Source organism: Colias croceus, chromosome 22, assembly GCF_905220415.1.
Source record: "Colias croceus chromosome 22, ilColCroc2.1".
Taxonomy (NCBI): domain Eukaryota; kingdom Metazoa; phylum Arthropoda; class Insecta; order Lepidoptera; family Pieridae; genus Colias; species Colias croceus.
The window spans coordinates 5,171,412-5,187,533 of record NC_059558.1 but is presented as its reverse complement, the minus strand read 5'-3'; the positions used below and the strand labels follow the sequence as shown (position 1 = coordinate 5,187,533).

Genomic DNA, 16,122 nt, shown 5'->3' with positions numbered 1-16,122 from the left:
ATTTTAATTTATATAAATAAAGATGAAACAATATTCGTAATTGCATTTTTTGAAAAATTTTGCTGTACTATAAAATATATTAAGAATAATATATAATGAAGAAATGTTTAAAGTAAAATATATTTTTTTTTGTTTAAAATGTAAATTAAGTAATTATCTGGTTATAGACACTTGTTTAAATTTTATGACGTCATGTCTGCATGGAAATAAGCGAAGTTTATAAATATAAACTATACTTTAACTATGTTTTGGGCCATATCTGACTGACCTAACAATGATCATAAAAAATAAGTTTTAGTGACTTTAATATCTCAAAGTAATTTTAATTCAAGATTAAGAGAATTGTAATTAATGAATTAAATTGATGATTTCTAAAATGTAGAGCGTGGCTTGAGATTTTATATCTGAAAGAGTGCTTTTTTCTAAACTATCGTAGAATTGACGTACATGTAATAAAAAATAAGGGGACTTGAACTTGAAAAAAAAAAAGAAAAACCTGTTTTATATAATTTAAAGATGCATTTTTTTGTGGTTTTAAGGCGTGCAATAATTTTAGCGGCCATTACAACAAAATGTACTTGTACGTAGTGCGGTTAAAAAATAGACAATTACATATTTTATTTAGGCACGAGTTACGATAACTTGCTTTAGAGGTCTTAAATTTCGCATATTTAATACTCAAATTTGTCGTTCTTCTATGGATAGCCATATTAAACCATATTATAATAGAACAACAATGACAAAAAAGAAAATTGAGTCACGATTCACAGTGCGATTTTGTGATAAGCTTGTCAACTTGTCAAAGAATCTGTACTTATAAAAGTACATAATATAATAACAAGCAACGTAATAATATCTACGTCTATAGTCTACCTCTGTTTTGCAGCGATAAGTACGTAGGTACATAAACAAAATAATCGAAGTTCAATAAACCACCTACCGTTTGACTGATAGGTGTTTTTGATTTTGTATATATATTGATAAAATACTTTTCTTTTTGTTTTAGGGCTGATTTTTCCATCCTTGGTGGAAAAATCAGCCGTCAAATCGTTTGACTTTCGCTATTTTCCGACGAGTTCGACTAACGCCCACGCGACTAAGCCGCCGGTACCAGCGTTCACACCATCGTTTTTCATTTTGTCATTGCGTACTAAGACCCCTGTAGAACCGCCATCCTGTTACAAATGACTCGAAATTTTGTGTCAGTATCTCCCGGTCTATTATTCAATATACCTATAATTTTGGGAAAATACTTAACTAGTTATATTCGTATAATTTCTCAATGTAAAGATGAACTTAGGAAAAAGTGATATTTTAAAACAGCTATCTAATGAATAGTTTTGCTGTCGAGTTTCAAGATTGTAAACAAAGGTGTGTGAGTGTGAGCCTATAACATATCTCTACACATGTGTACATGTAGCATTAACACATATGGATAACAAAATCCATTGTCTTATATACAAATTTTATGTTTCATTTGCGACTAATTAGAATTTCAAATTTTCATGGCATTGGTATTTGGTACCTACGTGATGTGTAGTAACGCGAAGCTATGTTAGGTTTTCTTATAAGTTTATAGTTTACTAGCGATCCGCCCCGGCTTCGCCCGTGGTACCTACATGTTTACGTTTTTTTTCATAAGAATTAAGAACCATCCTCGTACTTCAAGGAATAGATTCCGCAGCGCACGCGATGACAGAGGAACTTTTTACACCTTGGGTTACATTATTGCATTTTTGGTAAGGATCTCTATTTTTTTTGAAAATGCAATATAGCCTATGTTGCTCAGTGAAGATGCAGCTTTCTAATGTTGAAAGAATTTTTGAAATCGGTCCAGTAGTTTATGCGTGAAAACCATACATACATAATTACAAACCTTTCCTCTTTATAATATTAGTATAGCTGATAATCAATAATCAACATACAAAGCCCCGTCTAGACTCTAGACAGTGTTTTGAATTAATTTTATTGTTAAATTGGGCGTTATAAATTATAGTTTGAAATAAAGCTGTGTATTATACACTCTCAAGATATTGTAATAAAGACTAAAATTGGTTATCATCACTCATCAGAAGCTAATCACATAATTCATGTTTTAATCTTTAATAATTCATGTAGTAAACTTTCTAAAGCAAAGAGTGTTGCTTGGACAAAAGAACATTTAGAGTTAGCGCGCAAGACCAACTTTCGTCTCCGCAAATATTTTGTCGTTGTAGTAGTTGCGTCCCTACGTGAGTTGATGGGAGAGACTAAATAGTTGCGGTGACAAAAGTTGCTACTGCGCGCTAGCCCTAATAGTAAAACTACGACTATTCATAGAGGTAAGTACTTTCAAGAGAAAACCGTTTTTACTATGGTGGAAGCTCATAGTTTTATTTCAAAGCTATGATGTAAATGGGTCACCTAATTAGCAGGCAGAGCAACAAACAGTTGGAATAATATTGTGAATAAGAATTAGAATTCACACATATTTAACGGGTTCTCTGTGATTTTATAAAATGTGCTTTATATTTCCGCTAGGTTTCCGCACGCGGCTTCGCCCGCGCAGTAAATAGAAAAACCCGCATAGTTCCCGTTCCCGTGGGATTTCCGGGATTGCGTCATTTTCCCGGGATACAATGTAGCGTATGTCCTTTCTCGGGTATCAAAATATCTCCATACCAAATTTCATGAAAATTGGTTCAGTAGTTTAGGCGTGATTGAGTAACAGACAGACAGACAGAGTTACTTTCGCATTTATAATATTAAGTATGGATTATAATTTATAAACTAGTCGTATAATTAATGCATCTATTATCATATTGAACGAAAATTTTGCAGTTATTTAGTGTTTGATGATTTATGTTTAAATGTAAATTCGTTTGAAAAATATAGCTTTAAAATTTTAAAAAATAAGCAGAAGAAAAATATTTGGTTATAGAATTATGAAACAATATAATATCATTGTATAGCTGTAAAAAAATACAATACTTTGTTTTTAAGGCAACTAACGTCTGATGGGACATAATATTATAATGTAGTTTTTGTAAAATTTGTTTTAACTTCATTGTTTCACTGGTACCTACTGATGAAGCACTTCATACGGCAAGCCTCAAATATGTCACTTATTTATTGTACGTACAGAAGCGATTAAATAGGCACGCTTGCATGAACATTTTGTTACGTAAAGTACCTACCAGTACAACATTTTATCATCACGATGATAACTTTAAGTAACTATATGTAAGGGAGTTGCGTCGCTACGTGCGCGCACTTTACTAGCCCATAGAGTTGATGGGAGAGACAAAATAGTTGCGCAGACAAAAGTTGCTCTTGCGCGCTAGCTCTAACAGCTCATGATAGACCATCTCATGAAAATTGTCTTTTTTCAACAACATACGTTTCAACCAAATGTTGCCTATACGGGCCTATATCTAATATTTGCGTATCAAAGTCCAAACACTGATTTATGTACAAACAAATTCAATGGTTTATTGACATAATTTTTGCGTAATATCACAAGATTATAATAGCACTAGCTTCCGCCCGCGACTCCGTCCGAGGGGATGTCGGTCTTCGCTGGATGGTTTATTTCTTCATTTTGAGTAACTCTGACAATGATATCTTATAAATATATATTGGACCCAAATACGGCTAGGCCTATAATAATACGCAACGTGTGTTCGCGGTTCTACAGAACAACGTCTATGGATAAAACTGAAAAATTAAGATTAATTTTTTTCTACGTATTTTTCCAGGATAAAAAGTATCCTATTTTACGCCCAGGATAATAAGCTATAATTATACCAAGTTTCATCGAAATCGAACCGTTAGTTTTCACGTGATGCCTGAACATACAGACAGACAGACAGACAGACAGACAAAATTTTTTTTAAACACATATTTGGGTTTGGTATCGATCCAGTAACACCCCCTGGTATTTATTTTTTCAATATTTTCAATGCACAGAATTGACCCTTCTACAAATCTCTAATATATAAAAATCAATGCCACTTTTCGTTGTAATTCCATAACTCGAGAACGGCTGAACCGATTTCGATAATTCTTTTTTTATTATATTCCTTGAAGTACGAGGATGGTTCTTATGTAGAGAAAACGTTAATATGTACCACGGGCGAAGCCGGGTCGGACCGCTAGTTTATTATATGTATAGATGACCGTGAACAAACTAGATTCTTGTGTGTCGACGCGGCAAATAGATGAGGAAATCGGAAGATGCTCGTCAGACATATCACCTTTGATCTATTGTAGGAGAAAACTGTTTTACGAGCTTCGTTTTGGTTGATTTGGTTCGGTCGTGTGTCTATTGTTCAAGATCAAATGTTTCATTTAACAGTGTTAGCTTGATACATTTAATGAGTAAACCTCTTTAAAACTGGTTATTTTCATTTGGTGTATAATTTATTCCTAGCCTAATCAGCTCTAGGTAAAAATACTAAAACGTGAATTTAAATTAGATAGGTGATATCACGGGTAATATCACCAACGAAATAACGAATACACAATGCATTGATTTATATTGATTATAGTTTTGTGTTATAATCATTATTGCAAAATAATCCAATGACATTGGCTCTTTCCTCCTTTATCCTCCAAAATAGTTACTCTTAGAAAAAAATATATATTTTGTGAACAGCAAATTAGTTAACGGAAGTTAAATTTTGTTAAAATAGACATCTGCTCTTGCATTTGCCAAGGACTACTGGTTGGAAGCGGAATATATCTCATTATTTCTTTTACTTCAAACCTTTGATATTTTCCCCTATTTTATCCCCATACTAAGAAATGCATGTATTTCTTATATATACAAGGTATATAAACATGCAACGTCAACGTAAGCGTATAGCGAGTTATGTAAGCTGAATATTTTCCGTAATGTACATATTATATATGTATAGCTGTAGCAGTAGTGTTGATAATAATTATCTTTGTGAGAGTGGCCCAGCCTTGTTATTCGAACCAATTAATACATGTATTACAAAGTAACGCTAGACGATTTAGTATTTTTGTTGTACTCCAGTCTCCAGTTAATGATCAAGTTTAGAAACTAATCTATATTTGAATAACTATATTAACAGGAAAATGCAATTCTATAATATAGATTTCTGCAGTTTAAAAGGGTAGTGGCAAGATATAAAATGTCTTATCTAAATTGGTTTTCTATCTAATCAAATTGACTATTAAAATAGCCAATGTATACAGCCATGTTTACTTGAACTCAATAAAAGTAAATGGAACTAGTCTCAGCCATATTTAGTTATATTATGTGAGCTAGAGCTTGTTTAGATGCAGATATACATATGCATAGATATTTTATTATTATATTGATTGAATAAATTGACAATTTCAATACCCAATTCCACTAGAAGAAGGTTAACCTGTTTTTCGAACGTTTGCAATGTGCACTAATGTCTAGATGTATAAGGTTGATACAATTCTGGCTTTTACAGCTGGATTTATTTATCTGGATTTATGACTACAAAAGTTTATATGCAATGAAGTTCTGTTATTTATTAATTGTTATTTAATATTCATAATTGATAAGCTATGTCTCGCCACTGATTTTAATATTAATAATACTATATTACAATAGTTTGGAAAATCCAAAAGTGCACGCCTCATAATCTCATCCTTTACAATAAAATTGATTATTTATAAAGAGTACGTGACTATAAATATAAAAATGAAATAAAATAAAACATTTGGAAAAGTAAAGAAAGCGGTACCGTAATAATTGAGCTATTTTTCTTTTGGCCCCACCTAGATGTGAAACTGCGCAGGTTTAAGGGACTGACTACCAACTTATTTTTTTAAACCTTGGCTTATAGTATAAAGAATCGAGTTTATAATGGTGAATTTTGAGTACACTATAAAAAAAAAAAAAAAAGTCGATATTTTTTTTGTTTATTTAATAACAATTAAACCACATCGAATCAGACCCTGAAAAATGAAAGGGTTCTATTCCTGAGCATACTCAAGCGTAAGAGAAAAAAAAAGACTCGATTAGTAAAGTATTTCGGTCGCTATCGTGTTAACAAGAAAAAGGATCCGCACATACAGACACACGGACGTCCAAGACAGAACTTTTTTAAACTGTTTTTTAACTAGTTTAAATAACAAAAATGACATCAAAAATATCATGAACGTTAAAAATAGTGTTTTTTCTTAATATGTGTGTGTATGTATTATCTTACAAGTGCAATGTATGATACATAAAGACATTTTAAGTTTGAAAAATCAGATGTTTTGCGCGAAGTGACAGTAGTACCCACCTCAACGCTTCGCTTATGAGGCGTGCAAAAAAGTCGATATTTTTTTTGTTTATTTAATAACAATTAAACCACATCGAATCAGACCCTGAAAAATGAAAGGGTTCTATTCCTGAGCATACTCAAGCGTAAGAGAAAAAAAAAGACTCGATTAGTAAAGTATTTCGGTCGCTATCGTGTTAACAAGAAAATCCTCCGCACATACAGACACACGGACGTCCAAGACAGAACTTTTTTAAACTGTTTTTTAACTAGTTTAAATAACAAAAATGACATCAAAAATATCATGAATGTTAAAAATAGTGTTTTTTCTTAATATGTGTGTGTATGTATTATCTTACAAGTGCAATGTATGATACATAAAGACATTTTAAGTTTGAAAAATCAGATGTTTTGCGCGAAGTGATAGTAGTACCCACCTCAACGCTTCGCTTATGAGGCGTGCAATAAGGGACTTCTTTGCGTCATAAGTTTTATGATGATATTATTATGGATGGTGACGCAGAGACGACTTACAAACAGCATATAATCTATACCATAAATAAAATTGGAGTGTCTGTTTGTAATATTAAAATAACCGCTTTTTACTAATACCAAAATAATATTTTTTTACAATTTGTATCTTTCGGACTGTCTCTTTCTTCTGGCTAATTTATGGAACAGACAGTCGATGTTCGGTTGGACAGATAGTCGATGTAATAAAGAGAAACTTAGGCTACTCTTATTCTGATATGTCATATGGATTAGGAAATTAGGATTAAAAGGAAAAACTCATTTACGCGGGTGAAACCGCGGGAAGCAGCTAGTATATACTATAATAGCACACAACAATCCTCCATACGAATATGAATTGCCTAATTCGATTCAATTTATGAATGAGTATTGTGTTGCATCAGTTTTGCCAATGTCCTGTTATGAATAGACTCGGAGTATTTTATTTATGCCGTGAATTGATGCTGTGTGAAGTAACACGATTAGAAGGAAAATAGTTCTAAGAGAATAATATTTAATTGTTTTATTTATCAAATAAAGCAAAAGCGCGACGAACGTAAAGGATAATGGAATCAAATTTGGAAGTCAACTTTAAGTAGTTAGAACTTAGAAGAATTTTAAACTAATTTTCATTAAAACAGCACATGAATAAATATGTTACTACCGATTTAATTTCTATACTCTTACAATATTTCTTATATTCTTCAAATTACATAAGAATGTATTCTTCAGTCTTCATTCTGTCCCTGACCAGCGACCACGCTCGTTCTAAAGCGTAGACTTCATATAAATACACGTAGTTTAATTACGAATACATTCCTTCCTAGTATAACATTGTAATTTAATTCCAGGTCACGCAGGCGCCGCTCGGCGTCGCTAGTACTAAGATGCGTTCGTTGATAGCGTACTATGCGGACGCTGTGATGGCGGCAAGCCGTGGGGCGGGCTGCGCGCTCGGCTGCAGTGGCCGCGGCGACTGCATGAACGGCACGTGCCTCTGCGAGATCAGATACGCGGGCGACGAGTGCGCGGGCCCGAACATGCCGTACCATGCGTGTGAGTTCACTTGTAGTTCTTGCTGCAGATAGCAGGGTATTATGCGATGCTGTGATGGCGGTGAGTTGTGGGGTCGAATGCCTTATAATCGGTGTGAGTTCACTCGTAGCATAGTGGCAGTGGCGAGCCGGAAGTCCGGCTGCAGTGTTGCAGTGCAATACAGTTGTCTACTTTGTCCTTTTACCTAGTCAAATTCCACTGCTGAACATACTATCTTCCCTATAGATATCTGAAACAAAATCCATATTTTTTCAATGTGGGGTTGAGATGTGACTATAATCCTCTATATGTAACGTATTGACGGCTGTCGGCACGTTCCTACTCTACCTTTCGACTCTGTTTATATGCAACTAGCTGTGCCCCACTGTTTTACCCGCAGTGCTCCGCTCCTGTTGGTCTTAGCGTGATGATATATAAGCCTATAGCCTTCCTCGATAAATGGGCTATTTAAAATCGAAAGAATTTTTTAAATCGGACCAGTAGTCCCTGAGATTAGCATATTCAAACAAACATACAAACTCTTCAGCTTTATAATATAAGTATATAGATTATAAAAAATTATTAAACTACCCTACAAAATTAACCCAAATCTATCCACTTCCAGGCATAGGCGGCGTGTTCCTAGCCGTGTCGTTCGTGTGCGCTGTACAACTGACCGTGTGCATAGTGGCCGAGTACCGGCGGCTGAAGGCGCCCAACGTGCTGCGCGCGTTCAAGGTGACCACGCAGAAGATGCTGTACCTCGTCGCGTTCCTCGCTTCGCTGATACGCGGCGCTTATTTTATTTCTCCTGTAAGTATTGGTTTATAAGTATAGGGAATTTAATCTTAGGTACTACTGGCGCTTATTTTATATCTTCTGTAAATATGGGGAAATTTAAGGTCGTTTGGTGGTATAAACTGCTCTGTATTGTAAACATGGTTACTCTGTTAGCTCCCAGAAAATACGCAGTTTGTTTTTAATTTAGAAGTAAACATGAACACGCAGAAGATGCTGTTCTTTGTCGCGTTCCTTATATTTTCTGTGAGTAATGGGCAATTTGAGTAGTGTGGATTTCTGATTAAAGTGGGAACTGTAGATTTTGTGGTGCTGCACGCTTGTGTTGTAGTCGATATTACCCCCTTATATCACGTCCACCCAGACTGAGCTACTTCGCGCAGCTATTGCTTAGCGAGTCTGCAAGCTCTGACTTCGGACCTGCCCTATTCCCTGTTTACTATGATCTGATATCGCGCTTTATATTATGAACGCAACGTCAATTTTGTATTTGAGCTGGAGATTTTTCAAATTCCAATTTCTTGTTAATAAAGTAATTACCAAGTTTGTTGGGATGTTCACGTTTTATTATATTCTGCGCGCATTTCATATCTCCTGTTATTATTGAGTAATTTCAAAACTTTTATTGGTCATAGTCCATAGAGCATTAGATTCTGTATCTCGTCGCGTTCCTCACTTATATTGTAAATTAGGATTGACTGTATCTCTATATACCTATAAAAATATCACGGAATGACGAAAATACGATGACGATACGATTCATTCTAGTGATAAGATTTGCAAATAAAGCAAAATAAAATGCGACATTTTAAATAGTAGGTACCTACAGTTTTATTTAAAATGTCGTATTTTATGTAAATGCACCTAATCACATACTTGATAGATATCTATTTATTTTATAATCATTATTTTTAATTATTTCCTTGTCATCAATTTTATGTGTGCATGTTTTGTACTAATATTAAATATTTGTACTTAAGAGGTAGCGCGCACGAGCAACTTTATCTCCCCAACTATTTTGTCTCTCCCACCCATGGGCTAGTATGAAAGTGCGCGCACGTAGCGACGCAACTCCCCATACAAATTGATGGGAGAGACAAAATAGTTGCGGAGACAAAGTTGCTCGTGCGCGCTGGCTCTAAATACCCACACTGCTGACCGTGTGCCCATTGACCTATACACATGATCAGTTGAATCAAATAAACACATTATTTAGGTCAACGATAAGGGACTCCATTTAGTTATGAAGAATACACAGTATAGATGTTGTTTTTTATTGAACAGCTATTGAAATGTATTGGAACTTGACAGAGGTATTTTGATATTGATGGTAGATAAGGTTTGATTTATAGGTGTATTTTATAATGATTCTGTTCATTTTGGTTGTTATGGTAATAATTAAATACCTACATTGATGAACTGATTGGATTTACCTTTAGGTATGTATTTAAATTGTGAATTATTCCGAGTCTTAAAGGAATCGTAAATAAATTTAAATGATTATCGAAAGGCCAGGAAGAAGGTCTTGATTTGTTTGAAGGAAACTACGGAAGGAACTCGCAATATTTTTTTGAATTTATTTTCACGATGTAACAGTAGAAAACTACAGTATTATTGACAAATACTACTATAGGTATTTTATTTCTACTCTGGTTAAAACTAAGCGGAACCGGGGTAAATTGCATAGGAACTGTATCATAGTACTATGTTACTGTCTTTGTACTAATTTATAGCAGAAGCAAAATACACCAAGTAGAAGTTACATTAGCATGTCATGTAACAAGAAAAATATAATATTTTGAGATGGCTTTAATCAAAAACACTGATGATAATTGTAGCATGAATTTGATACGATATCTTATCGTGTTTTGCCACAATTAATAAAAATGTTGATTGGCATATTTTTTTAATATCATTGGTTGGTTGGAACATAGCGCCATCTGTTGGAATTCATGATAAACATATTTGCAACCGAATACATATTTGTGGCAGACAATAGATATTTGATATACCACTTGGTGTTCAAATTACTGATAGTGTATTTAACAGTGTTTGACTTATTTTCACTAGCTGTGCCCCGCGGTTTTACTCGCCATGCTCTTCTCCTATTGGTCTTAGCGTATAAGCTTGTATTCTTTAGCTTTCTTCAATAAATGGACTATGTAATACTGAAAATATTTTTTCAAATTGGACCCTCACTTCCTGAGATTATCACGTTCAATTTCAAAAATCTTTAAAAGCAGTTATTTTCAACTTATAAAGAAATGTTTCCTATCAGCAAAATTTGCTATGTCCAGTATTTTAAGTACTTTCCCGCCTGGGCCCATATAAAATTTATACGCTGCAGCTGTTCATGAATGCAATGAGCTTAGAAACTAAAACTTAAAGTTTCTCTTTTTAATTATAAAAAGTATAAAATTTCTTATATATTTGTTTGTTTCACAGTCATCATTCCAAGAAACATGGGCGACGAGTCTTCTATCAGCATACTATCCACTGCTCCTATCTGGCTCTTCACTCATCGTCTGTTTTTGGGCTGAGGTAAGTTATAAATTAATATATTACACTACCTTACCGCCTGCGGATTCGCTTAAGATTTGCGGTTAACCTAATATACTAAAACCTTCCTCGAGAATCACACTATCTATTAAAAAAACCCCATCTGTTGTTTTATTTTAAAGATCTAAGCATAAACAACACACGACGGAACGCGACTTTGTTTTATACTATGTAGCGATTACATGCGTGGTCAAAGAAAATTAAGATTTCACTTCTCCCACGTGTGAATTGCACACATAATTTTTTTTATTATAGCGCCATCTATCGAAATTTATAATTTTCGGAGTGATTTCCACCATGGGACTGAGATGTTTTCAGACAGACAAAAATCATACTGAAATATCACTCAGAAAAACAAAAAGTAAGGTAAGGAAGTAAGGACCTTAAGCTATATTAAAAAGAAGATAACTGATATGGTTAGTGATTATAATTTAAATTTAAAGCCCCCTTAAGCACATCACCAATTATTGGAAGTCCATTTATAGTAAGTTATTCTATTATATTCTGTAGTTAGGAGAACAGCCCCCCTAGCCAAGTGGCTTTCTGTTAGCGTAGCGTTCAATAGAATAGACTACGAATGTATGAGATTGACGTAAGCTGTAGATAAACGTATCTACAGCTTACGTCAATCTCACAGTCAATCTCATAAAAATCAATAAAAAGCAAATATTTGTAAGAAAGAATCTTATTGAAATCTGACTTTAGCGACATCTAGCGTTATAGTACGTAACTAAGAAAAACAATCTGCTGGTAAATTATGTAGATTGCATAGGTAAATCACGTATGTTTCACATGAGTCGTATAGATGGCACTGATTAAAATTGTCTTGTGGAGAGTTTACAATTCCATACATTATGTAATCGATTTATATACTTTTATCACACCCCGGACACTCCATACAAAATTATAGTTTTGACAGTCACACTGTAGAGACTGCAAATGTGTGTGTAAACTCTATAAGGTTGGCACATTTGTGACTAGCGTAAATAAAAATTCGCGTTTTTCTGATGAAATACATCCGTAAACAGCACAATATCTAACCATTTTCTACGAAAAACGATAATCACAAATCCAAAATAATAAAATTGCTTTAAGTCAATTTGATTAATGTTGTCAATCTTCGTTGCGTTTCGTCTAAAGACGTCGTTGGTATCGTCCTTGCGGGGAAATGGGTACCATAACATGTCTGATCGTGCGGGGTGAGGTAAGTGTTTAATTTTGGCGGGAGGCGGAGAGTGTCCGTTCTGTAGCGTTTAGCTACTATTATGTATTCTGTGCTTTTATGGTACATACACCTATCAGAAAAAAGTGGTAGTTAATTTAAATCTTGACAGTAAATTCATGTTATACTAGCGGTCCGCCCCGGCTTCGCCCGTGGTACATATTTACGTTTTCTCTACATAAGAACCATCCTCGTACTTCAAGGAATATAATAAAAAAAGAATTATCGAAATCGGTTCAGCCGTTCTCGAGTTATGCGCTTACCAACACATTTTGCGATTCATTTTTATATTATAGATTATGTAAGATTATTTTTCTCAAATAAATAATAATTATAAAGGATGTTCTGGCTTGATTTGTGCAATTTAACCAACTTTTAACTTATTGAGCCCCGAGCGGCCCGATCGGTCGGCGGTCCACGACACAATAGATTTTCTATATTGTGTCTGTGATTCCGGGGCCCGAGTTATTAATATAAATAAATTTCAAAATGCCAATACACCTAAGTCTGAGATCGTGAATTTTGTACTCACGGAGACAGCATGATATCATTTTATACACCATAAACATATTTTACACAAGACTAGAATCTATTTAGAATTTTACTTTTTACCTATAAAATTCTACCACGTTCATAAAGGTTTTCTTACCGAAATATTTTTTGTAATAACCTCGATTATTATAACGCAGTTTCCTTTGAAAATGACTGGTACGTCGATCATAAGAAGTTGTGGAATTAGAAACATAAGAAAACAACGAGTATAGAAGATAAGGAAAAGCATTATTATAGAAATTATTTAAACATTACCTCCTGCCATATGTACATTCAATACATCTTTTCAAATAGCCGTACATTAAAAATAAATCATAACAACCTGAAGAATGTTATGAATACAATACATCATATTGAATTTCGGAGAAACGTCTTGTAAAATAAAACAACAGACGATGGAACGAGTTTCGTACATTATGGTTTTATATGATTGTATGGTGGTTAATCGCAGACATCTGACTCGAAGATATTATTCTAAAGGATATGCTTTTGAATTTTTGATGGAGTTTTTTTTATATATTTTCGTCTTTGGCATTGATTCCTTTGAATGGTTTTTCTAGTGGGGTGAATTGGATAAAGATTTCAATGTAGTAAGAAAGGAAATCTGATAATTTTTATACTTTTTTGTCACTAAGAAATCCTGATGAGAAAATATTATTTCACAGTAAATAACGGAACTTACATTAAATACCATTACTTATTAGTTACTGTATTATTTACGTCTTGCAAGTGCAAAAAAAAAAAAATTGTGAAGGAAAATATTTAATTTGCAAATTTATAAATAATAATGGAGAATTATATGTATATTGTACATTGAGATAATATGAATATGGAGACGATACCGCCTACATCTCTTATGTTCCGCTCAACATACGTCATCTGGCGTAACTGAACTCAGTCGCTTGCTCGCTCATTGGCGCGAACGTCACGCTCATTTTTTATTTGTTTTAAAGTGAAACGCATCAAATATGCCTACGTGTGTGTTACGATATTACACAAATAATACAAATAATACGGAAAAGTGCAAAGGAATAAACTTTTCATCAGTAAGTAACTAGATAATAATTTTTAAAACTTAGCTAGAGCAAAATTTTTGGCGGGCGACATTTTGCGTCATTTGTCATAGATTATAAATTTAAGATATGACATTGGGCATGAAATAAGTGTTGTTACTTGTTAGTAATATTTGCTGGCGTATATTTTTATAGTATAAAATAATAATTTTATATATTTAGAAAAGCATAGACTGGTTGTTAATTGAAAAAAGGTGAAATCATGAAATATGAAAATCAATTACTTAATCACCAATTTTTTTTTTGTTAATTGATTTTTATCAAGTTTTTAATTGATATTGTATAAGCTACTGACTTGAACGTATAATTGAATTATTATTTATTTATCTGCACTAATATTATAAAGAGGAAAACTTTGTTTGTTTGTTTGATTGTAATGAATAGGCTCATAAACTACTGGACCGATTTTGATGAAATTTGGCACAGACAATCTTTAGACCCTGAGAAAGAACATACCAATACTTTTTATTGCGAAATATGTACCACGGGCGAAGCCGGGGCGGACCGCTAGTTCAGAGATAAGTAATTAATATTTTTTCTATTCAAGGTTTCCATGTCTGGGCCGTGAAGAAAGGGAAAAATGGGTAAAATTTGTCCAAAACAACCACAGTGAAGAAACCTGGTTACCATCCGATAGAACTTGCGTCTGTTCATTGCATTTTCGCGATGAGGATAAATATACCACAAAAGCGGGAAGGCGTTTTCTAAAGAAGTCTGCTGTTCCTTGTATTGATGTTAGTAATAATAATAAAATTTTACGGATTTGTATAACAAATAAAATATTATTTTAGCCATCACTAACATTATTATTATTATAATTTATTTTAGCCGAAGGTGTGCTACAATAGTACTGGAACAATACAAGCAATTTCTGAGCCGGGAACATGTTCTGAGGATGATGAACTAAATAAACACAATTTTTACACGGCTTTTATTTTTTTTTCTAAAAAAGGCTCAATTTGTAAGGAATGAAACTTCCCATAGCCCTGACTGAACCTAAAACCCGAAAAAAATTAAATTATTCCATATGACGTCACTATTTACATCACCTATATTATATGCCAGATATTGTTAGCCCCGCGTAGTAAAGTCAGTTTATACCTAAAATAAATATTAAGTAAGTACAAAGAAAATTTCAAGTCAACGTGCATGTAAGGAGTGGCACCCAATAAAATAGACAGAATGAAACAAAGTGTCGCCTCTATAGCGGTGAGTCAGTGACATCGCATAATCTATGACTGTCTAGCCGTCATTCGCGCGCCCCGCGCCGCCGCGCTTGGCGCACAGATTTTGTTCGTGGTGTCTGCTCCATATTCATATTATCTCAATGATATTGTATAATATTAACGTACAGCTTAAGTATTAATGTTAATGAAAACATTTTTTTATAAGGTCATTAAAAATTATAAAAACGCATATTTTAATTTCACGGCTCCTTGGAGCATAATCGCCGTTATTTTTTACTCAAAGCGCATAGAACTATTTAAAATTTTCTAAATGTGAAGGTAACCTCAATCGATGTAGATCTAATTCACAGTTTCACACATTTAAAGTCATTAATGCATTGAATATCTTGATATTTATTATCGTATAGTTTACTAGCGTTCCGACAACTGCAGCGGTTCGCCCGTGTAGTTAAAGAAAACCTATTTTATGTCCTTCCTCAGGTCTCAAGCTATCTCTGTACCAAATTTGAATTCAACTCAAGCAGTAATTTCTGAGTTTATCCCAGACATACATACAAACAAACAAAAACTCTAAAAACTGTATTTTTGGCTTCGATATCGATTATAGATCACACCCGAAGATTAAAAAAAAATATTCAATGTACAGTTTTCACTTTCCTACGATTTCATTATATGTATAGATATTATGAGTTTTAAATTCGATTGTACGCAAATTGTACGCGATAGTACACCTATGAAGTTCTTAGACGGCCTATGAATGATTCAATGACAGAAAACGTTGGGCGTCCGGTGTACACGCGCGCGAATTTCCGCGCTCTTTTTATAATCGAATTTCGAATCGTATTTTTTTTTATTGTGAGTTGCTTGTGGCAAAGGCTGTTTTAGTTGGAGTTGTGGAGAAATATAAGGTATTTTTAAAATAAAGATGGATGTAT

General features: G+C 33.7%; 1 protein-coding gene and 1 long non-coding RNA gene across 3 annotated transcripts in view; both read left to right on the top strand.

The window, feature by feature from the left end:
• Window positions 1-16,122, top strand: part of LOC123702044 — a 63,281-nt gene that overhangs the window by 22,363 nt on the left and 24,796 nt on the right. For both annotated transcript variants that reach the window (XM_045649707.1, XM_045649708.1), the window contains exons 2-4: window positions 7,613-7,817; window positions 8,422-8,609; window positions 11,040-11,135. In XM_045649707.1, the coding sequence (XP_045505663.1) occupies window positions 7,649-7,817; window positions 8,422-8,609; window positions 11,040-11,135 (453 nt within the window). In that variant the 5' untranslated portion in view covers window positions 7,613-7,648. The remainder of the gene's footprint in view (window positions 1-7,612; window positions 7,818-8,421; window positions 8,610-11,039; window positions 11,136-16,122) is intronic.
• On the top strand, window positions 13,931-14,928 carry LOC123702046. The gene is made up of 2 exons (XR_006752804.1): window positions 13,931-13,973; window positions 14,548-14,928. It is a non-coding gene; the product is annotated as an uncharacterized LOC123702046 (long non-coding RNA).